The 22070-nt window shown below is 43.0% G+C and overlaps 3 protein-coding genes across 8 annotated transcripts; 1 reads left to right on the top strand and 2 right to left on the bottom strand.

Annotated features, from left to right (window-relative positions):
• The first annotated feature begins 276 nt into the window (after nt 1-276).
• Nucleotides 277-2980, top strand: LOC122131782 (non-compact myelin associated protein). Its single transcript, XM_042706456.1, has 3 exons — nt 277-373; nt 763-847; nt 1467-2980. Exons 1-3 carry the CDS (start codon nt 277-279, stop codon nt 1741-1743), a joined length of 459 nt encoding a protein of 152 aa, XP_042562390.1. The 3' UTR covers nt 1744-2980.
• Nucleotides 2981-3118: 138 nt separating this feature from the next.
• Nucleotides 3119-16431, bottom strand: jade1 (jade family PHD finger 1). Of its 6 annotated transcripts, none has more exons than XM_042706451.1 (11): nt 15537-16431; nt 13670-13757; nt 12617-12684; nt 12105-12262; nt 11538-11728; nt 10917-11128; nt 10407-10574; nt 8837-8953; nt 7760-8296; nt 6581-6698; nt 3119-5917 (listed from the first exon to the last, which is right to left on the bottom strand). In XM_042706451.1, the coding sequence occupies exons 2-11, from the start codon at nt 13716-13718 to the stop codon at nt 4725-4727; spliced, it is 2811 nt and encodes a 936-aa protein (XP_042562385.1). In that variant the 5' UTR covers nt 13719-13757; nt 15537-16431; the 3' UTR covers nt 3119-4724. The 6 variants fall into 6 exon arrangements, with proteins under 6 accessions (XP_042562385.1, XP_042562384.1, XP_042562387.1 ...); XM_042706450.1 differs by having other exon boundaries at nt 13670-13742; XM_042706453.1 differs by lacking the exon at nt 15537-16431 and adding an exon at nt 15271-15528 and having other exon boundaries at nt 13670-13742.
• An 83-nt stretch (nt 16432-16514) lies between these two features.
• On the bottom strand, nt 16515-21607 carry asmt2 (acetylserotonin O-methyltransferase 2; the record flags this gene model as incomplete). Its single annotated transcript, XM_042706455.1, has 7 exons — nt 16515-17912; nt 18050-18172; nt 18498-18635; nt 18841-18959; nt 19964-20032; nt 20376-20505; nt 21388-21607. Coding segments are annotated over 7 exons (1011 nt in total), but the record flags the coding sequence as incomplete, so codon positions are not given.
• Nucleotides 21608-22070: the final 463 nt, after the last annotated feature.

Below are 22070 nucleotides of genomic sequence, written 5' to 3'. Positions count from 1 at the left end.
ATTTAATGTTTTTTAGAAAATAATTCAAATGTTTGGTTCAGGTCCTGGGCTCTTTCAAGCACCTTGAAACAATGAAAATCATTAATGGCGCTAATCAAATATATAAAATAGAAAGAAATTATTAAAGTAGTAAAAATAATTCTGTTCACACAGTGACACACATAAGGCTTCCACACCTGTCACTCACCATATTCCCCACAGCGTTGAAGAGACTGTGATAATATAATGTAATCCAAACACTGTCCGCAATGGTTCCTTTCCAGGATATTACTGAAGATGCAAACTTCAACTGCACAGCCCGTGACCAACTTCACCACAGTGTTCCTGAATACCACATCCACCACCAAGTCCAAGGAGCAAATACTAACTCAGAGTAAGTGCTGCTTTTTTAAATCAGAGTAAACTTGTGGTTGAATTTTTCACTTCCGATACACACTGATGATCAGTCATATTTGGAATTCCACACAGAATTCACCTTTGACACTGTCTGCGAACACAAAGCACTAGGGTTCAGCTGAAGGTCAAACGTGACCATTGGTACACCTGTTGACATGTGACAGGAATTTCTAAATGTTTTCCTCCATTTGCATCTTCGTTATGGTAACGATGTGAGGTACTGCTATAAGAATAGGAGCCACGTCAAACATGGAAACGTCATTAGGGGGAAGGGAAAAACTAAGAATAATACCGAAGGATTACAAAGATGTAAGATTATCTTAATTAGATAAGATTAACACGTGTTTTGTTGTGCTGTTCCCACAGGTTCTGGTGCTATGATAGCACTCATAGTCATTGGGATAATCATCATTCTGATCATCTTACTCATCATTCTCAAGACCTACAACAGGTGATGCTACATTCCTGTCAAACCAAAATAACACTGTATCACAAGGGCTTGGTGAAGACTAGTCGTTAAGAATGGCACATGTGAGCGGCCTCCCACATTAGCCTAGTTTTTCTCTCACTGATATATGGGTTGATAGGTTATTTCTCGTGAAGGTAATTTGACTCTCTGATCCTGCCCTTCAATTACCTGACCAGTGAGAGCGGATTTGTGTTCAATCATCACCTGTCATTTCACAGAGCATGAGGTAATAGAGTTCCTGTGTGGGACAAAAATGTCACTGTACAAGTTTAGAGTTGCAAGTTGCAAGTTGCAAGTAAACAATTGCGGGTGGTTTTAAGATGATAATTTGGGGAAAGATTTATCACCTAGATAATTTCAAAGTAAACTGAAATCTGAATTAATTCATGCAAAGCGAGAAGGTAGGCTATTAAATATCTTTTAAAATATACCACATTTACCCTCAAAATGACTAACATTGGCTTGGTAATGAATGTAAGAATGAGCAAATCAATCTAATTAGTCAACTTTTCACACATATGGATAACACCATTACTAAATTATTGAAATATTGAAGCAATCAATAAATCATTCACTTAACTTTATACCTTTCCTTCCACAGGAGAACCCATGCGTCCAGGCTGCTCGCTGGTGTTGGAGGCTCCAAACCTCATAAAAAGTCCTCCTCCACAACACAGGTGAACATGCGTATGAGTCACCTGGCGCCCAGTTCCGTGTCTGGGAGTTTCGTGCTGTCGTCCATCCCGTCAGAGAATGGCTTCCGTCTCCCACGGGTAGACTTGGCCAATGTTGACCATAACAGTTTGGAGCAGTACAGCACAGCCAGCGGCTCTACGGTTGTCAGCGTACACGACGCGCCTTCCATGGAGAACACGTAGGAGCTGCCGCTGTCACAGCCAGAGCCTCATGGAACAGACTTCAGAATCGACGTGCATGTCATATCACAAGGATTAATAGAAACAACACCACAATGAACAAAGGAGCACCGTGCTGAACGCTTGAGCGAGACAGTCACACCATACTACTGTAGGCCACTTGTGTAATCCAGCATAGAGACCTGGGCGAAGGTTCACATTGTACCACCTCGGGTCAGAGGCCAGAACGCGCTGATCTCCAGGCTCCATTGCTGCCCATGGCCGTTTTACTTATAACCCACAATAATTCTGTGTGAAGGAAGCGATGCGAAGAACACAATGAGAATTTGAGACGGGTTAAAATAAGCGGGTTGTAGGCTATATGTCAAATTAGTTAACGCAGCCATGTCAACTGTTTATATTAATTCAACAGATGATTTTGCACTGACCGTTGCTGTTCTTGTGATTGTTGTGACACGTCTTTCATGAACCTTAATTGAATGTGAATCTTTCCTAGGTTTTGATTTAAAGCTAAAAGTATGTTGTAATAAAAAGATTTATTTTTGTAAACTATTTTATTTATTTTACTGATTTCACTGTCAGGAAACTGTGTTTTAAATAGGCTATAAGGCTGTGCTTGCATATTATCAAAATGCTGAAAGAATGTGGAATCATAGTACAGAGCTTTGTATACGAAGTCCACAAGGTAGTACCATAATATCCATGATGTCCTTTCTGTTTATCTTCAGGCAATCAATTTCCATATTGCCCCAAATAGGGAACATTATATTATCCATGTAATATCTCCCAGCATGCCAAAATACTGAGCATCACACCTTTTAAAATCCAGCAGCATCTTAATTCATCTGAAAGTGATGAAATACTATCCACATTGTATTTGACTGATCAAAGTTTCTTTTCTTGGTTAAACATGGATTTCATCGTTGAATTGACTTATAATGTGAATGCCATGCTCACCTAAACACGCTCTAATAAATCCTTATCTCCATGTTCTGAACAGTGAACTTCCTTAATTTTCACACTTAATTTCGTCTTTACTGATATTTCTGTTTAATCAGCTATACAAAACATTTCAATCAACAATTGCATCGTATCAGAAACTTCAGTTTATGTGGCATTCCAAGGACGGTAAGATTAAGAGGACTAATCAGAGAAATAAGTAGCTTCAAATCTTGGTTTTGGCCCTGGATAAAAAACAGCACTTGAATTCAGAGAAGGCTAGCTCTGATCTACAAGAAAGTAAGCAGTTTTTTTTTAAACTGAGATATAACACTGCAAAATGTTTGTATGTTGAAAAGAAAACATGAAGGTTTTCAGGTTTTTTTCCCTTCCTCCTGATACAAACCAAGACTTTATAAATGACATCAACACCAAATCATTAATCTCAGAGAAATTAAATTTATTCACAATCTGACGAGACAAAACAAAATAGATCTGCATAACAAAAAATAAGACAGCAGCGCTTCATATAAAATATCTTTCCGTATGAAAAAATAATTACCTGAACACAGTCACTGTCGCCTTTCCATTCTCTATTAGTGCAACATGTAAATTAACAATAGGCACGGGGTGGATCTGCAGTCTAACCTCAAGGGCCTTGGCCCCACTGCGCTCGCCCTTCGGGTTCGTTCTTCTTTCGCATACAATTCCTGCCTACAACACCAGAGGGTGCTAAGCAGTATTTCGTTTTAAGCCAGGTGATTCTACAAATTGGTTAATATCATTAGAAACAGACAAGAGCATGATAATGGCCTTAAAAGAAACGGAGCTCTGGATCCTGATTACTGCTGGTAGTCGGAAAACATTTGCTTTTGGAAAATACATGGCGCCCCCCTTTGGCTGTCGGTATAAAAACTGCATTTCATTAAGACATGGAAAAAAGCATTGGGCCCATCTCAGTACAAATACTTTCAACACAGAACAACCTACACATCTTTTAAGTGCCATCTTCTGATGCACTGCATTAACTGAGAGTACTGCATTGGGGAATACTGTTGATATAGTCCCACAGAGTATCCAAATGAACCTGAATTCATGATTTTCTGTGAGACTATTCTTTGAAATCAAAGGATGAGGACTTCACAATTTAACGGGCCAATGAAAATGAATCATGAATACCTTTAATTAAGCTATGTACATCACCAAATGCGGTTTAGGATTAGCCAGCCAACTACATAGAGGGAGTTAAAGGCTACAAGGAACTGAGATTTTAAGGCATTAACCTTTAACAAATGCAGTAGTCTATCACAATTTTTTTTCTCAGACCAAATTATTATACCATAAAAAGGATCATATACTATCATCAAAATGATGTGTTTGCTATTGCTACAATATATATATACAAATTATGGTCACATAACTGACATACAATAATTAAAGAGTTAAAATAAGCTTATTTCATTTCGAGGCCATTTTAGACATACAGATAAAGGAAGAAAAAAACCCTCATTTTTTGGAGACATCTGAGACATTCAAGCTCACTCATGATTGAGCTATATGCAAGTAAGGACTCATTTCTCCTGCTTCAGAATTGGTCTTTCACAAAGCAAGACATGGCAGAATACTACTCCTTTAGTGTACCTGTGAGTGTATGCTAGAATTGTTTTGTGAGTTTCAAGGCTACAAGGGGGGTTGTTTCAGCTTGCATACCCAGCATATCTCTGAAGGTCACATTTCAGTTATGGTAAGCTTTTCCCCCCCATTCCTATTAAATCTAACTACTAATACGCATGTTAGAGGAGTTGGATAATCTCTTGATGAAGACCAAAGGAACTTTTCATTATAACTTGATGAATTAAGAGGAAGGACAGTTCACCAGACTGTGGCAAACTGGGGGTGGGGGGGGGCAAAACATAAATTAAAGTCTTACATAAAACACTTCAAAATGAAACATATGTCCAAAAGTACAGGAACAAAAGTAGCACATGTACAAAAATAAATACCAGTGTAAGCACTGTCCTCGCCCGCCCGTGTTGGTGTCCCAGTCAGGACGCTAAAACCCCTCGCCGGATGATGTCCGAGGTGTAGCGCCTGGCCATGATGTCGTGGCTGCGCAGGCGCTGGGTTTGACACCGCTTGCCCTGCGCGTCCTGATCTGACTGGCCGCTCTCGGCACCCTTAGCGTTGTTCTCCGAGCCCACCCGCAGGCGTGTTCTGAGCGTCGGAGGTGCAGCATGTGTTGCCACAGAGGTTCTGTCTGATGTTCTGCGGGGGCAGGGGGGGGGTTCCGGATGCGGAACCTGGGGCTCTGGCTCTACCTGCCCCACCGTCACCCCCCCCTGTTGCCCCCGTGTGGTCCTCTCGCTCTTTTTGGGGATTCGGAAACTGCCCCAGTCCTTTAGATTCCCCGACGCCGAACAGTCTTGGCTAGAGCTGGACCTCCTGAGAACTCCGTTGTACTTTGTTTCCACGGTAACAGCTGATGGAGTGGCCTTGGTCTGGGTGACCGTCTCCGTGGCGTCGGCATTCTCCACTGGCTTCTGCTGCTGCTGCTGCTCCTGAGAGACCCTCAGCCCGGTTCGGAGTTTGGATCGGACTGGGGAGGGATCCCTTGGTCTTCTCCTCCGGTCCTCCATGTTGTAGATCTGGGTGTGGGGGGGGATGGTGACGGGGGTCAGCCTGAGGGTAGGAATGAGGTTCGGGAGCGCGTGGGGGAGGCCGAGGTCCCCAATTTGCATGCATGTCTCCGTGGTTACGATGGTGTTACTGGTGCTCTGCTTCTCACGGGAATCGGCAGGCTTAGCCGTGGCCGCTCTGGTCGCTTCGCCCCGGGTGATCCGACGGGTATTCGCAGCGGGCGCCAGGTCTGGGCTGCCATCCGTTTCCTTGGGCAGCCTGCCCGGAACAACCCCGTTGGTCCGAGGCAGCTGGGACGGAAGCACACCATTGGCTCGCAGCGTCTTTGCTGGAAGGATGCCATTGGTCTTGGGAGGCTTGGGCGGGCTCTCCGCCTGTGAGGATCTGGAGGTGCCTCCTGCTCGCTGGGTCTCCTCCAGTTTGAGCCCTGGGTTGGGGGGAGCCTGCGCAGAACTGAGGGGTGCCTGGGTAGCGGTGCTGGGAGGAGGGGGAGTGTTGAGGGCTGAGTGGCCTTTAAGGGCCCTGGGAGAGGAGTAAGGCACACTCGGAGGCGCTCTGAAGTAAAACAGAGCTTCTGACAGACGTCTCGTTTTGGACAATCCTGGGGTCGGGAGGGATGTAGAGAGAGACACAGGAGAGAGGGAGGGAGAGAGAGAGAGAGAGAGCTTGTAAGATGAATAATGATCAAAACACACATTTTCAATGGACTCAATGCAGACACAGTGTCTGTGTAGACTGACTATATACAGTATATGAGGAGTGTGTGTGGGAGTGTGTACAGGTAAGACAAATTTATTCCAGCTTAGTTGGATTTCCTGCTGTGATGCGTTATTTAGAATGTCAATTACATTTTGACATTATCCCTTACTTATAATGTGCATCTGGTTAGAGACGGGATGCATGTATGGATTTAAGTAGCAATAATGAGAGGCATGTTTGAATGTAAGGCAAACGTTTGTGTGGGGAACAAACATGTTTACAGTAAGTTTAGTTAAAGATGAGCATTTTTGATTGAAAGGCATGTTTGTGTATGAGTGTATGAGACCCCATGTTGAAATGTAAAAGATGTTTCTTCAGAGATGAGTTGTATGTGTGAAACATGTTTGCGTGAAGGATGGGATGTGTTTTTGAATGTAACGCACATGTTTGCGTGAAGGATGGGAAGTGTGTTTGATCGTAAGGCGCACGTCTGTGTGAAACTGGGACGTGTTGTTGAAGGTAAGGCACGTGTTTGCGGGTAAAGGTGTTGAGCTTGCTGACGCACCAGTGAAGCGGTCATGCTCCAGCAGTTTGATGTGCTGCTGAAAGATCTGCTCCTGGACGCGGCACACAGATCGCTTGATCTTCTCCCGACGCGTCACCATGTAGGTCAGGTTTCGCACCTGAGAAACACAAACGCGTCACGTCAAAGACTCCAGTCAGAGTTAACGAGTGCACAGGCAGAGGATTACTTTCACACTTTTCCCTACGCTTCCAAATGCCAAACACCTCATTATGAACACTGCAAACATAAACTTAGAGTAGAGTATCAGATGATTTTACAAAGGCGATCTACCCTGGGGAAGAACATTCCAAAGCTCAGGCATTTCAGGGATTTGTTTGTATGCCATCATTGATAGGGAATACTATGTGTGGTCACAGCAAAGACAGGAGGGGAAAAAAGCATATCTGTGAGAATGCAGGCATGCACTTGTGAGATAAGGGCAACTTTACAAACATTTTCATTATAACATAGAGAGCCAGTTTGAAAAAAGTATAGACACAAAGCAACCAAAGAGGTCAAGCAAAAACCTTGACCCATTCTGGCATTACTTAGTTTTGTTGTAAAGTGTATTTCCTCCACTGATGTCATGGTAAAACACCACAATAATGGCTACACTGTAAAAAAATAAAATCATGCCCCAGAAAGAGTTTCTTCACCCAGTTTTAACAATTTAAAAGCTCTTATTTTAGTACATTACAACAACCTTTACAACCTTTACAAATCTGTCTCATTGCAACTGATAGCAACATACCATAGGCATGTGACATATGACCACACGTTTAGGACCAAATGAAAAATGGTCTTATAAGGACACTGACTGAAAGTATGACAAATTAAGGCTTGCAGTCAAGTCAAAACATGACTTATGATGCTCCGTATTGAGAAGCAGGTTAAGCCACATCTAACTACCCATCATAATAAACAAAATAAAGCTATCACTCTGTTCTGATTGCATGCTGTGTTTATTTGCAAGGTTCCTGCCAGGCAAAATAAAATAAAGAGGGCTGTGCTGTACTGAGCTGTGCTGTTGTTCTCTCTGTGGCAGGAAGTTTAACCGCCTCGAGTCTTCCTGCCAACTGAGACGTGGAGTGACGTTCTGCCCACCGCCGCACAGTACACCCACTTCCTGCTGCTCCCTGTCGCTCTGCATCGCCCTCGGTTACGGGCGGCTCTACCTACCCTCTCCAGGTCCTGGCGCAGGTGGGTGAAGAGGCGGAGCCTGCGCAGGAGGACTTCCTGTTCGCGGCGGGCGAGGCTCTCCTCCTCCTCCCTCTTGGGCGTGATGAGCGGCTGATTGAGGTTGGCGCGTCGCTTCAGCTTCCAGTACTGGTACACAAAGTCCACCGTCTCCCCCGGCAACCCCAGGCGCTTGGCCACGTCGCCCATGGAGACAAAGCGGTAGAACTCATCCTCCAGCTGCTGCAGGCGCTGCTTGCGCTCGCTCAGACGGATGCCCTCCGCGTGGGGAAGGTCCGGAGTGGGGCGGGGGTTAGAATTGGGGTCCCTGCCCTTCCTCCCGCCCCTTCGACTCGTCTCCTCTCCTATCTCTTCCTTTTCTCCATCCTCTTCTTCCTTGCTTGTCTTGAGACCGGAGTGCTGAGGGCAGAAGGACTTGAATTTGACCTCGTCTGCCTCTGTGAGGATGGTGCTCATCTTGAGGCCTGCGCGTTGCCCACAGGTGATGTGGAACGCCGTGCGACAGCTCTTGGCAGAACACTGAGGGAGGAAGACAAAGATAGACACATGGGTAAACACAGATGTACAATGTTCATACAGAGAGATGCTAATCATTTGTCACACAAAGAAATAGCACCTGCTACGGCTACAGAATTCCGTAACAATAGTTTGAACATTATCGGTCCGGAATGGTTTTTCCATGCCAATAATATATCTACTGTCTTTTTTACAGATTTTTTACAAATTGTCCATACATTTCTTTCTGTATGGTTTATTCCATTCTTTAGCATTAGGGAACATGGTGGTGGTCTTAACATCAAGGGGGCACGGACTATTAAGCCACTACTGACACGGATCTGTAGCAATAGTGCCAATCTTATCGCTACAGAATTCCGTACCAATAGTCTCTTTGTGAAGGAATGATACTCAAACAGTACAATAATAATACATCCACAGATATAACAGGACTACATGCATTAGAAAATAATTTTTACTTCATAACAGAATAAGACAAATATCTACATAAATAAAATCATTTTAAATTGAGTGTAATTTATAGCCCACAGAGACACAGCCTACCTGTATGCAGGCGCCCGACCGGTCTTTGCAGAGGCAGCAGCTGAGAGCCCAGCGGTTGCTGGGGATGTGGGAGATGTTAGTGATGGGCTCCATCTTCTCTGGGTTGCCTATGCTCACCTAACACACACACACACACACACACACACACACACACACACACACACACACACACACACACACACACACACACACACACACACACACAAAGAGGCAAGGGAAGGAGGGGTGACTATCAAACACAGGGACACTAAATCAAACCACAGGAACCAGATATTTTTAAGTATTGAGTCACAGCTGGTGTATAACCAGGTAATGCCTTCACTTTTCCTTACTGAATGCAGCTGAGCACAAAAACACATCCATCCAAAAACACATCCAAGGCCAGTTCACATCAAAGAGTCATGATGAGACAAAATTGTTGCAGAATGTCACAGAGACAAGTTGCAGCGGTGTGAATGAACTGTTGCAAGTCGTTGCCGGCGGTCTGAGGCAGTTGAGAAAGCATTTGTTGTGTCAAAACGCAATTGCAAGATTTTAGAACGCCTGCACCTCACAACTTTTGTGACAGGTTGTCACACAGTCAGTCAAGACAAGGCATTATTGCAGATAACTACTTATTAGCTTGGCTTGAAGAACACCGGTGTCTGGACAACATCAGTTAGAAAGCGCTTGCTAACAAAGTCACAAAAACAAATGTAATTCGACTGACTGTTAGCTAGTCAGCTAGTTGGTTAACTTTGCTTGCTAAATAACCAGATAGCAAAGTCATATCTGGCTACAACGAGTGGTGTAACAAAGACAATGATATGCAAACGTTGGTGATGTTGCTGTATTCGGTCTGTTGCTTTCAGTAAGTTGCAGCTCGTCTTGTCGCAAATCTTTGGTTTGAACTGGCCTTAAGAGAAACTGAATAGTGGATGAGAACAACAGTCAGCCATCAACAGCCCAGTCAGCAGAGTCCTGTAACAGTCCCAAAAGAATTCTGGGATGCGTCCCAGTTTGTAATTCAAGGAAAGGTGAGAAAGACAAACATTCATGGAGGATACCTGAGCCACCCCTCCTCTATTGGTATCACTGCTCATAACCTATTCATTACAGTTGGCAGTACTAGTTTTATGTTAACTCTTCATAAACAGTTTCTTCAAAGCAGGACTTTATTTAAAACCTCACGGTTCTACAACCTTTACTTGTTCGGGCCCTGGGCTCTGTAAAGTGCCTTGAGAGAATTTTACTGTTTTGGTGCTATATAAATAAAATAGAATTGAATTATAGAAATCTAACAGCAAAACTGCTCTCTGCCATCAGCCAAACAAAGGTTCTCTGAAGAATCTTTCCATTACCGTCAAAAAGTGTACTCTAAAGAACCTCATCACCACCCTTTAAAGGAACAGTTCTCTATTCTGCTGAAAAATTGTTGATATTTGAGCTCAACAGCCAATCAAATTACACCCTTCCCTTCTGTACTCCTGAAGCAATGTGTTGAAAAAGTAACTAACTTAAAGCATTCAGCTTTAAAGGATCACCGGGGGTGAAGAGTCCTGACTGAGTGTAAAGTGTGTGTGGAACTCACCTCTGGGATCCAGAGCGCACAGCTCACATGGACCCACTTGGTGCCGCTGCGAGTCGGCTTCATGGCACCACCCTTCTTCGGGCAGAGCTGGCATCTCGGGAGGATGCCCAGGGCACAGATACGGCAGAGCCAGCTCCCCTCTGGGACTTTCATTATTCCATAACAGGCCTACAGCATAGAGCACACTTTCATTATTCCATAACAGGCCTACAGCATAGAGCACACTGTCTGTATTCCATAACACGCCTACAGCATAAATCACACTGTCTGTAAACCATAACATGCTAACAAAAAAACACATTCCACTTTCAGTAAACCATCACATGTGTAGCCAAGCACACTCTTTCAATATGCCATAACAGCCAAACATAAAAACACCTTGCACTTTCAATACACTATTATGTGCTTCAAACACATAATGCACTTTCAAACACACCTTGACAACAGCACTTTCCACTTTCAGTAAACTACAGTGTCAAACGAGGGAGCACAGTATATACACACACACACCTGGTGGACACAAATGTTGCATTTGTCACAGAACACCATCTCGTTGCCGTCCTCTCCGTCGGGCGACTGGCACACGTCACACACCACGTCCTCGTCGAACTCGATGCCCAGCCCCTCTTCCGTCTCCATGGCGTGGCTTAGGCGGTCGTAGCAGCTGCGCTCAAACTCCTCCATGACCTTCTCCATGGTCAGCTCGTCCACCGTCTGCATCCCTGGGAAACAAACAACCAGTCAGGCGTCACCATGGCAGCGTCGTATGCTTGCAATTGCTTTTGGATGGGTGTAATTACGGAGTACCGGTGCTCTTTACACAAGGCAAACATAATGAAGCTGTTCTCTGTGTCCAGTTAGGGTTTCTTTTTCTGTTTGTTTTTGTCTCAGAAATCGTAAAGTAACTCAGTTTCTCTCTAGTTATGCTAGATCAGACTAGTTCTCTACCATGCAATATTACAGCTTAGGTATGGCATAATATGTATATTCTATACTAAGATGTCACTGAAGAGAAGGATCTTAATCGAATCCTCTACTGGACTCTCTCTGCACTCTATCTCTACGCCAAATGAAAAAGAAATAAAGGGGGTCACATCAGCAGCTGCACAGATGTGCTTCACGGTCTCTCACCCATCTGACTGAGCTCTTTGTTGGCGTAGTGCAGCCAGGCCACATCCTCCTCGTCGAGGTCGTAGCGGCAGACTCCCTCGGCCAGCGTCCGGATCCCCACATAGCCCAGAACGGCAGGCTCTACGCCGGAGGAACGGATCATCTTCTTGGGTCTACTGAACATGACCGCAGAGGGCTTCTCAGCCATGGGGCTTCAAAGAAAATGGCAGAATATTACCAAGGTGCATAAATAGGAGACACCGGAAAGATGCATCAAGCCCTGTCCACACACGCATGTGGACACGCACACACACACACACACACACACACATACAAAAGACAGGCCAGTTAAACAGACAAATTAATTATTTACATACACACACCAAAAGTTATTGAACTGTTATTATATTTGTCCTCAGTGATGGATAAAAGTACATGTTGATATGTGCAGAGGGGCTGGGGTTACATACAACAGATTGCTAAATACCCACAGTCCGCTTTAAGTTAGTTACTTTAAATGTTAGCTCTGTGAATCATAGTGAGAGAGATAAATAAATAGAGTGACAGAGATACTGAAGGGGCTCGTACCAGACAACTGGCTGAGGTACGGAGTGGGGGCTGACAGGCACCTGGACACCCTTCTCCCACTCCTGCCTCCAGGGGTCGGCCAGCACGTAGTAGTCCTCTGTGTTCAGCTGGTACGAGTCGTGCAGCTTCATAGCTGTGATCAGGTCTGTCCTGAAAACCTGGCGCAGAAGACGATACACAATCAATAAATCGATCATGCAATCTCTCAATCTATTCATCACCCATCAATCATGCAATCTACTAGACACCAAAAAAACGAGAAAACTAAATCAGACACTCTACTGATATTTAATCAACGGACTGGTCGATCCACGATGGAAAGCATGCGACACAGCGAGCGCTGAACACAGAGATAGAGCGGTCACTGATAACACGTGACACAGACGGCCCTGGTTGCCTGAGGCGAGGATTGAAATGGGAAAGTACCAAAGGTACAGAACGTGTGTGTGTGTGTGAGAGCACAAACACGGTGGTGATAAGACACCGATCACCGTTCAGGAGGGGTGGTTTACCTCAGACGCCTTCCCTTTGGATCTCCGGCTCTGAGATTTGGAGTGCTGGGACAAGGATGTGGATGTGCCTGGCAAAGGGACAGGCAGTGGCAATCAGTGTGTGGGGGCGTGGGGGGGGGGTTAGGTCAGCAGACAATGATCACAGCTCCAAACAAAACATATGTACTGTATATCAGTTCATCGCGTGAAGACACTGCAAGCTCTACATCCTCAAAAAATGTTAATGGTCTCAGATAAATAACATCACAGGCCGGCAGTTAGCTAGTAATCTCGGAGGGCCAGATGAGACTTTTTTTTTATTATTTTGGTAAACAATGTCAGTAAAATCCACTGCTGACAAGGCTATACCCAAAGGCTTCTGTTGTGATGGAGCATTTCTCCAGAACAGAAAATCTTTCCAAATTTGATCTATTGCCCGTACTCTGCAATTTTGGGCTGGGATCGAATTTTCAAACTCAGTAAAACCTTCCCACCCTATTGTCCCATGCCTTTAACACGGCATGCATCTGGCCTGCAAGACTGGCTAGCAAATGGGTGTCTTCTGTAGCAATCTAACACGTACGAATCCTGTCTCTCTTTACATGGACATTTAGTCATTTAGCTCAAGTTTTTGCTCAAATTGAGTCACAGTATTGTATAGTTATATATACATTGCTATGTGCCCCCTGAGCATCAAACCCCTTAGCGTTGTTAACTCTTTGTTGAGGTCCAGGGGCACGTTCTATCTGTCTGACCTGGCACAACATCAGTATAAGTCCACACTCGTTGTCTGCGTCTACACATTTTCTCTGCCTGACTGCAAACATCCTCCTGCTTTGCCACATATTTGCTGGCTCTGGGTCTTCCTGGCCACGACATTCATTCAATGAGGGGAAAAATGGGAAAGGAAGATATGTCTGAACAAACACATCATTATAGCTAGTTGGATGGATATAATATGGTTAGTACAATCATTCTAAAGACCAAAATCGTGTTATAATGGAAAAAGAACCCCTGTATCATGATACGTATGGTATCATCACATTCTTTCCAATACACAGCCCTACTGCTTACTGCCAGTGTCGGAGTCATCACTGCTGCTTGGACGCCGAATCCGCTTCATGTTCCTGTTTGGATGACCACAGATCTGCAAAGACAAGTCCTACACACATTCAATGGCCTTCTTTGTCAGACATGATTTGTTTTGAGAAACTTTCAGAGCCTTGAACATTATGTGGACCTTTGGTATATACTGTTAATTACCAACAAAAATACAAGCATGGACTAATTAATGTCTTGACAAGACAACTTTGTCAACTTTTCTCCTGATTATTCTTAAGTTACCAAGTATCTCTGACTATGACTTTACTGAAGAATATTTTACACATCAAAAGTATCAAAGACTGCAAACAGTAGGAGAGCCAGCCGGAAAACTAACCAACCAAAACATCCTTTAATGTCTTGAGCTAACTGGATGTTGACGGAAGGAAAACAAAACAAGCTACTGCGCACGTGCTACATCGTCATACACGTCAGACTTCTAAACGTCATAATCGTCTATAATCCATGTCCATAATAAATGTAATCACAAAGAGGAAAAATTATATCACCTGAAACATTTATCTTTTTAAAATGCTGTAACCGTCTCTGAGGTTATGTGTTGCAGTTTCACAAACCAGACTGTTGTGCCACTTAACTTGACGTTGTTTGAGGATGCAACATCGTTTTGAAACCTCATTTATGTTATTGTAGGTTGAACATTAAAATGATCTGGTTTCATAAATAAAATAAAACTTCTGCTAATTTCTCTGAAAATACTTACTTTATAAAACCCACTTGCAACAGGCGTAAACCATTTTTATAATAACCACGCCTTCACTCAAACTTTAGGTGGCCTTTTCAGAGCCTGCACAAAATGTCCAAATTAATTCAATAAACTGTTCTTTTCATTTGGGCAAAATACCACAGCAGAATCTTAGTTACGTGGGAAATAGTATAATAATAATAATTGTAATAATCACTTCAACGTTATTACTTTTGCGTGAAATACTAAAAGCTAACCTTTACGTTAGCTAACGTTAACTAGCACAACAGCACACGCATTGCAATCAGATGGATAACGTTAGAAAAGTTGCGAATAACTTATTTAGCTCTTAACCTTATGCTAGATGCATACACTCAATTTACATGAACGTCATAACTGACGGTAGATAATGTACAGAAGCTAAATTATTAACACGTATCACAGCTGGGCTGACAGTGCGAACGTCACTGAAACATAAGAGGCACCATTTATGGAGTGCTAGGACATCCCTTGATTAAGTTAGCAAGCTAGCCAGCCACATTTCCAGAATTATCACTGCAGACACTGGCATGGAGAGCCACGGGGGTAATGCTGAGCTACTGAGATAAGGCACAACGTTACAGTTATGACTCCTTAAAGGAACAATAATGTCATGTGAGACCCGTGCACAGGGGCCACATGCCATTAAAGGCAAATGATTCAAACTTTAAATTCGCAAAAACACTAGTCTTGACCCATAGTTCTAACGTCCTCTTTGGAACCCAACCAGTGCCGTTTACTATTTTCAAACAGAACGGCGTGCGTCCCACTATCAACACCTCCGCGCTGACAGACTTATTATCTATAGAAGCACGTAACTTATATTTATTACCAGCGGCAAGCCGTGACCTCAGCTGTGCGGCTATGGTCACGTCCCCGCACCGTAATATGTAACGTTAGTGGTCTGAACTTAATCTTTGGCGCCATTTTAATGACGTACTACATTTCCACCGGGATGCGACCATCTGTACACAAAACTGTACACGGAAATACCTCAAAACACTAGCCACATGGCTTTACAATTGAAGGTTCATAAAGTTGTTAAGTGGTGCTTAATAAATGCAGTCTCGCAGAAGGAAATGAATAATTGAAGTGTACCTTAACTGTACAATCTGGCCGTTCGTTGCGGCGACGTTTCTGTGTAGCTAAGCAATGGTGCTGCGTGCTGTTTGAGTTGGGGCGGTAGCAGATTGTCGTTCCCCTCCCTGGACTTCAGACAAACACACACTGACTGACGTATGCATCCACTTGTCACCGCTTCATAAATGCAACTAACCCTTCCTCTAGAGGGAGCATTTCCGCTTATCATAATGCGTGTTTGCTCACTGTCTTGCAGTTGGTTACATCGTTTCTCTAATACAGTGGCTGGAGCTTTAAAAATATTTGTCTTGTTGAGCCGAGACAAAACTGCGGTAGGCTTTGTGTTTTTTCCCCATTAGAATATGAACGTGGAGTGAATAGATGGTTGCGTAACATATAAATGACGCTCCAGGGATTTGGCTCTGATGGACAAGTCACCGGCTCACCATCAAGTCTCCGTTGCACTCATAGAACAATCACCCAAACTGTAAACTATCCCAAGATAGTCCATCTATCAAAGATGCAGTCAAGTGAACTTACAACAGTAGTTACTTGGACACGATCGTTTCAAATGAAGTTTGCCTCAGTACATTGGGTACAGTACAGTTTGCACTAAAGTGATCTGAAAGAACAGATGCAGTGCAGACGCAGGGAAGAGGGGAGGCGCTGTTGCCTAAGCTAGGATAAGAAGGCGGGTACAGTCTGCAGGTCTCTGATAGGCTTGTTTTGAAGGCGGCGTCGTTTCTCCGCTGTGGATAACCAGTGCCTCTCAAAAAAAATTGCTGCGTAATCAGCAAAAACAAACTGTGTGTATAAGGCTATATATAAACTCCATGTTTGTAACAAATATATGAATGATTTCAGTAATGTAGTCTTATGGCAGATGCGACACATATGCAACAATATGGCGTTTGGTCACCCCCCTGTAGACAACAGTGAAACGACTTTATATTTATGGCCACAAGAGGGGCCTATAGAGCTGGAAACTGTAAGAAGTTTTGTGGAAATGGTGGTTTTGTTTAATACCGAGTTGCTAGTCCACATATTTTCACGTGCCACATTGTAAACGAAAATGTAGTCAAGTCTGCGTTTTTACCAACAACAATGGGCGACAATTCAGTAAACAACAGAGAAGTATCTAGCCATCAAACCTACATGAAAATAGTCTTAGACACAGTGGAGTTCAGGCCCAAACTTGTCACTTCATGCGTCTCACATTCGGATATCAAGATTTGTCCAAATCTTAGCTTGCCATAACTTCATAATACGATATTATCCAGTAAAGTCTATTGTAATCATGTAACAAGTTAGATAAATCGTACTTTGTTTTCCTGGGTAACTGACTAGGTGAATGAGTCTATGATAAGGTTGCCATGCTTATAGAAAAATGTGTGTTGTGTGGAAGGAATATTGTTAGGCCACACATGGATGGATTAAAGGCTGCAATCACAGTGAAAGAGGTACACCTGGAAGGCAAGGAGAAGGTGGTGCTTAGGGCTTCAACAGTAAAAAAAGCTATTATAATGACCCTTCATTTTACAAGTATGTAAACCCACCAAAACACAGCCACCTGGTAGGCTACATCATTTTGCTGTGGAATTGGTAATCTGTTACTTAAAGATCAGATCAAGTCAGAGACATCTTCAGAAATTCCATGGCAATTTGACTTGGCACTCCATCATAACACAACGTCCAAACCTCCACTTAATGTTTGTCATCTAACACTGAAACACTCACTAAAGGCAATCTGACAGATGTGAGTTTGTAGTCTTATTCTTGGTTGTCAAAACAAAGGTGTTTTCTACAAAGCAAAGTAAGGATTAGGATGACTCCTACATAGAGATATTAAGGGAAAATATGTTGAGATTATGGTTTAATGCCTCCAGAAGTCTCTCAGGTTTAGATTTTGATCACCATCTTGAGTAATGCAATCCACTCTTCTCTTGTTTTCACAGAAAGATAATCAGTCTCAGACAGGGAGCCAAAGTCACTGATGGATTATAAATGACGAGGTTTCACAGCTAAACACCCAACCACAACATGGCCACTTGAACAAGTTGTGACCGGAGGAGAGTTTGAGGCAGGCTTTAGTGGGGATCAATGTTTGACGGTGTGTGCGTGTGTTGGGGGGGGGGGGGGGGGGTTGAGGACAGTCAGAGGGGGGAGGTCTCTGGTGCAGTCTTCATTTGATGGCCAGGACGGCATCATAAGACTTCCCCGTGCGGCAAACCTGCACGTCCTTGAACCCCGCCTGGGTGAGCATGCCTGTATAGTGGGACGGGGGGTGCTCCTTCCCCTCCGTCTGGACCAACATGTTCAGGGAATAGAGCTGAGCTGTGATTGGCCCGCGCCGGCTCTCAAACAACATGGCCTCCACGATCAGGACACCGCCACCTACAGGATGGGGAAGGATAAACCCAAAAAATAGAATACTAACAACAACATAAAATAAAGCATAATACATCATAATATTTATAACAATACTGAATACATTACATAATAAAACATCAAACGTAAGAGCAGTGGTGTACCCGGAGAAGTAGATGAGTGTATTTTCTTCAACAGCTTTTCACACTTGTCCTTCTTCCAGTCGTGGATGATCCGAGCAAGAATGTAAAGATCAGCAGGAGGTAGGTCTCCTTCAAAGAAATCTCCTGAGAACACAACACAGTTGAGAATGATGACGCGAGCAGTGACAAAATAAGAAGGAGAAGTATTCAGAGTGATTGATGTATTTTTGAGGTGGATGACTCATTAGCGGGTGACTGCGTTCCAATAATCAATATCGTTATCAATAATATTTTTAATATCCTATAAGCTACAGCCAATTCATTTGATGCTATTCAATATCACGTCAAGCGAAGTAAAACATTACAGGCTTTAAGTCATACCGTTTTGCCCGTAAAATTAATTATATTTGAACAAACCCATGCCTACAATTTCACACATCCAAAGGGTTCACATGAGACTGCAGCTCACCCTCTTGAAACTCAACTGTGCAACCACTCTCTGTGAAGTGTTGCTTGGCTGTTTGGACCACTTTGGGCAGGTCCAGGACCGTCACCGTGGAGGAGGGGTACTCCCTGGCCAGCTCCCGAGCCAAAGCACCAGAGCAGCCTGCCAGAAATAACCATAAACCACCGAATTATTAACGCCAGAGGCAGGCGCTAATGACTCCCATTTGAGCCACATCACATTTCTAACAGTTTGCTTTATTGCATGTAATTAAACACAAATAAATCAGAATGATATTCACCCCTGATTAATGGTGTCTTTCTCATGAAAGGAAAAAAGATGTCTAAAGCGTTTCAAAAAGACATACCACCGAGGTCCACCATGGATTTAAAACCAGAGAGGTTAAAGGCAGTGACAATATCATGTCCATCAATGGCCCACGTTGAGTTCATAAGCCCCATGAACTTGAGCATCTCCTCCTCTGACCTAATGAACACAAACACACACACACACACACACACACACACACACACACACACACACACACACACACACACACACACACTTGCATATGGATCTGCAAAGCCTGATTAGACAGACCCCAAGTGGCATACACACAGACGCCATCTGCTCATTCTGGCACCAACAAGCACATTCATGTGGAAAAGAGAAAGTCTGTTTTTCACAAGTATGAGTTAATGGTCCTATCAGATGATAAAAATATCATATATTCCGTTTATGTTTCAAAGTCCTTGTTCTCTGTAGTCACAACAGTAAAAGGTAGTCTCACATTAAAAGCCAGTGGACGATTTAGCAGCAAACTGCAGTTGTGTGCGTTAGAGAAACAGCGCCAGTTCTTTAGGTTCATTGGCTGGGCTTGAAAAGCGAAATGACACAGTGACCTCTCTCTAAATAACACAGGACTGTCAGACAAGCTCAGATGTGAGCTTCGGATTTCAGAGAACAAAAAAAGATGTGACCCAAAATTCCAAACAGCCCCAGGAAAATTGTTCAATGCAGCATCAATTCGCTGAAGGAACACAAAAAAATGGATCTCAGTTTATCTTTAGTCTGTTTAGTAAGAATATCACCTTTGTAATTGCTGTAAATAAGTACAAATAAGAAAAATATTGTTGTTTTGATAACAAAGCATGCAGTGCCTCACAATCGGAGGAGAATGCCAAAACACTGGATAAACAGTGAATACAGATCATAAATCTTAAACAAATGATAATATAAAATAAAACACCAAATCATACAAAATAAAAAAATGACAAATGGATGGATTACAGGGATTTGAAAATAAACATCTAAAATGGGTCTTGAACAAGGCATAGCATTTATTCATTTTTCTGCCAAGATGTCATGAAATTGTAATTATTTGGTATGGACAAGCTTACAGAATAAGAATACAAATAATAACAGTATTTCCAAGTGTCTGATTTCATGTTTATTCTCTGCAGAAATCATGACACAAATGAAGCACATACCTGTAAATTGCTGAAAAGATGTCTTTAGATGATAATCCAAAGGTTTTTTCATTCTGATTCTTTCCTTCCCTGTAGAAACAGGGTGTACAAAAACATTAAAATAAAAGTAACTTTACACATCTAATTCTATGTTCAAGTTGAGATATAATGTTCAACTGTCAGAAAAAGAATAGAGCATTTGTGAAAAGCAATAAATGAATAACTCTGCTATGACATTTCCACAATCTATTCACCCATAATATGTTCATCCATGCAGTGCAATGACATGCCAGTGTGCTAGCATCCCCATTAGGAAGTCAGAATCAGAGTAGCGCATGATGTACATGTCTTATTTCAGACAAGACATGTATTCTTATCAGGATAAAAACCCACCACTGCTGTGGCCTTCATATTCGTAACATTGACCACTCACCTGACTGCATCCACCAAGTTGTTCCAGAGAGGGTAGATGGTTTGAGAGTTATAGATGATCATGTCATGCAGCGATTTGGGACTGGCTTTGGCCAGGTAAAGATTGGACACATCTGTGCTGCTGTAGTGTGCTAACGACACAGAACCAAAGAGGAAAAACACAAAATAGATATTCAATATTCCTCTAATTTCTTGATTTCTTTCTCCCTCTCTTTCTCTCATGCTGTAAGCATGTGCATATACACAAAAAAAAGGTGAAAAAGAGAGAAGGAAGAACAGAGGAAGAAAAGAGAAAAAAAGAACAGAGGAAGAAAAGAGAAGAAAGAACAGGGTTGTAATTGCAAGCACCTGTCACGTTAGTTCAAGTTTAAGTTCAAGTATTTTAATCGTCAGATGCACAGAACAACACTGAGTCAGACTGGGCACTGAAATTCTTAAGACAAGACAACCTACCATAGCATAACATAAAATAACATAACATAAAAGTACTAGCCGGTGACACTGAAAGAATAGTCTATTGAAAATGAGCACATTAAGGTCACAGAACTGCCACATGTAATATCGAAATAACAATTCATGTGCACCGAAAATGGAATGTAAATAACACATCACATCTTATGTGGAAATTGCGTATTATATGCAGTTACAGATGTGGCCATCTTGCAGCATCAGACATGGCTTCAGCACTTTGTGACTAGCATTGATTGCCTGGAGTCAACCTGTTGAAACTGTAGCGGTTGGAATGGAGCCCGTTGAAAACAAACTCATTGATCTAAAGGATTTTCCCCTTATACCCACCCCCTGACCACTGCATGTTATTATTAGCATCTTCCTCCTTCAAGAACTGCCTTCCTTCAGGAGGTCCTTGGATTGGTTTAGTAATTTAATTAGCTGTTAATGCTGTAATCATATGTGTGTGTGTGTGTGTGTGTGTGTGTGTGTGTGTGTGTGTGTGTGTGTGTGTGTGTGTGTGTGTGTGTGTGTGTGTGTGTGTGAATATTTCAAACCACCACCTGTGCCCTCTGTGTGCTCCACTTCCAGAATCTCGATGCCCACCAGTACGTCCAGCAGTCGCTCCATGCCATCCTCGCTGGTGCCAAGCTCCCGAGCCACCTCCCCTGCCTTCAAGGGCTTCTGGGATTGCAGCAGGAGGTCAAACACACCCAGCTCACATGCAGAGAATATCACCTGTGGCACACAATAAACCTCTGCACAATAAATCTTCAACTTTTGGATTTACAGTGTCAGTTGATGAAGGGGAGCAAAGAGGGATCTTGTCTGGTACTATAAACATCTTTCTTAAATTTTCTGTAGATTATCAAATTTTCATACAGACAGCACAATTATTTCTACACGCATCTTCACATCTAGCCATTTCACAAGGCTATGTTGCTATTCATTGTTACTCCCACAACAACAACCACAATGACCATCCAATAGAAGGTAGCCTTTAGGATTATGAAGTCATTTCTTCTGGCTTGTTTTGGCTTCAGCGGGAGACCCCTTAATTGGATTCCCAAACTCTTCATGGCCGGCCCCCCTTTGACAATGAGAAAAGCAATTAAGCTTTCTCCCCTTAACACCAAAGTGATGAAGACGCTCATATGGTCAATTACCTGTTTGTGATAAAAAAAACAATAAAAAAAAGATCAGCTGTTGCAATGGTCTTATTTAACATTGTTTCTACATTTTGAAT

This window comes from Clupea harengus, unplaced genomic scaffold (assembly GCF_900700415.2).
Source record: "Clupea harengus unplaced genomic scaffold, Ch_v2.0.2, whole genome shotgun sequence".
NCBI classification, from domain to species: domain Eukaryota; kingdom Metazoa; phylum Chordata; class Actinopteri; order Clupeiformes; family Clupeidae; genus Clupea; species Clupea harengus.
The sequence above is the reverse complement of the archived record's forward strand: the minus strand, read 5'-3'. Positions and strand labels throughout refer to the sequence as shown.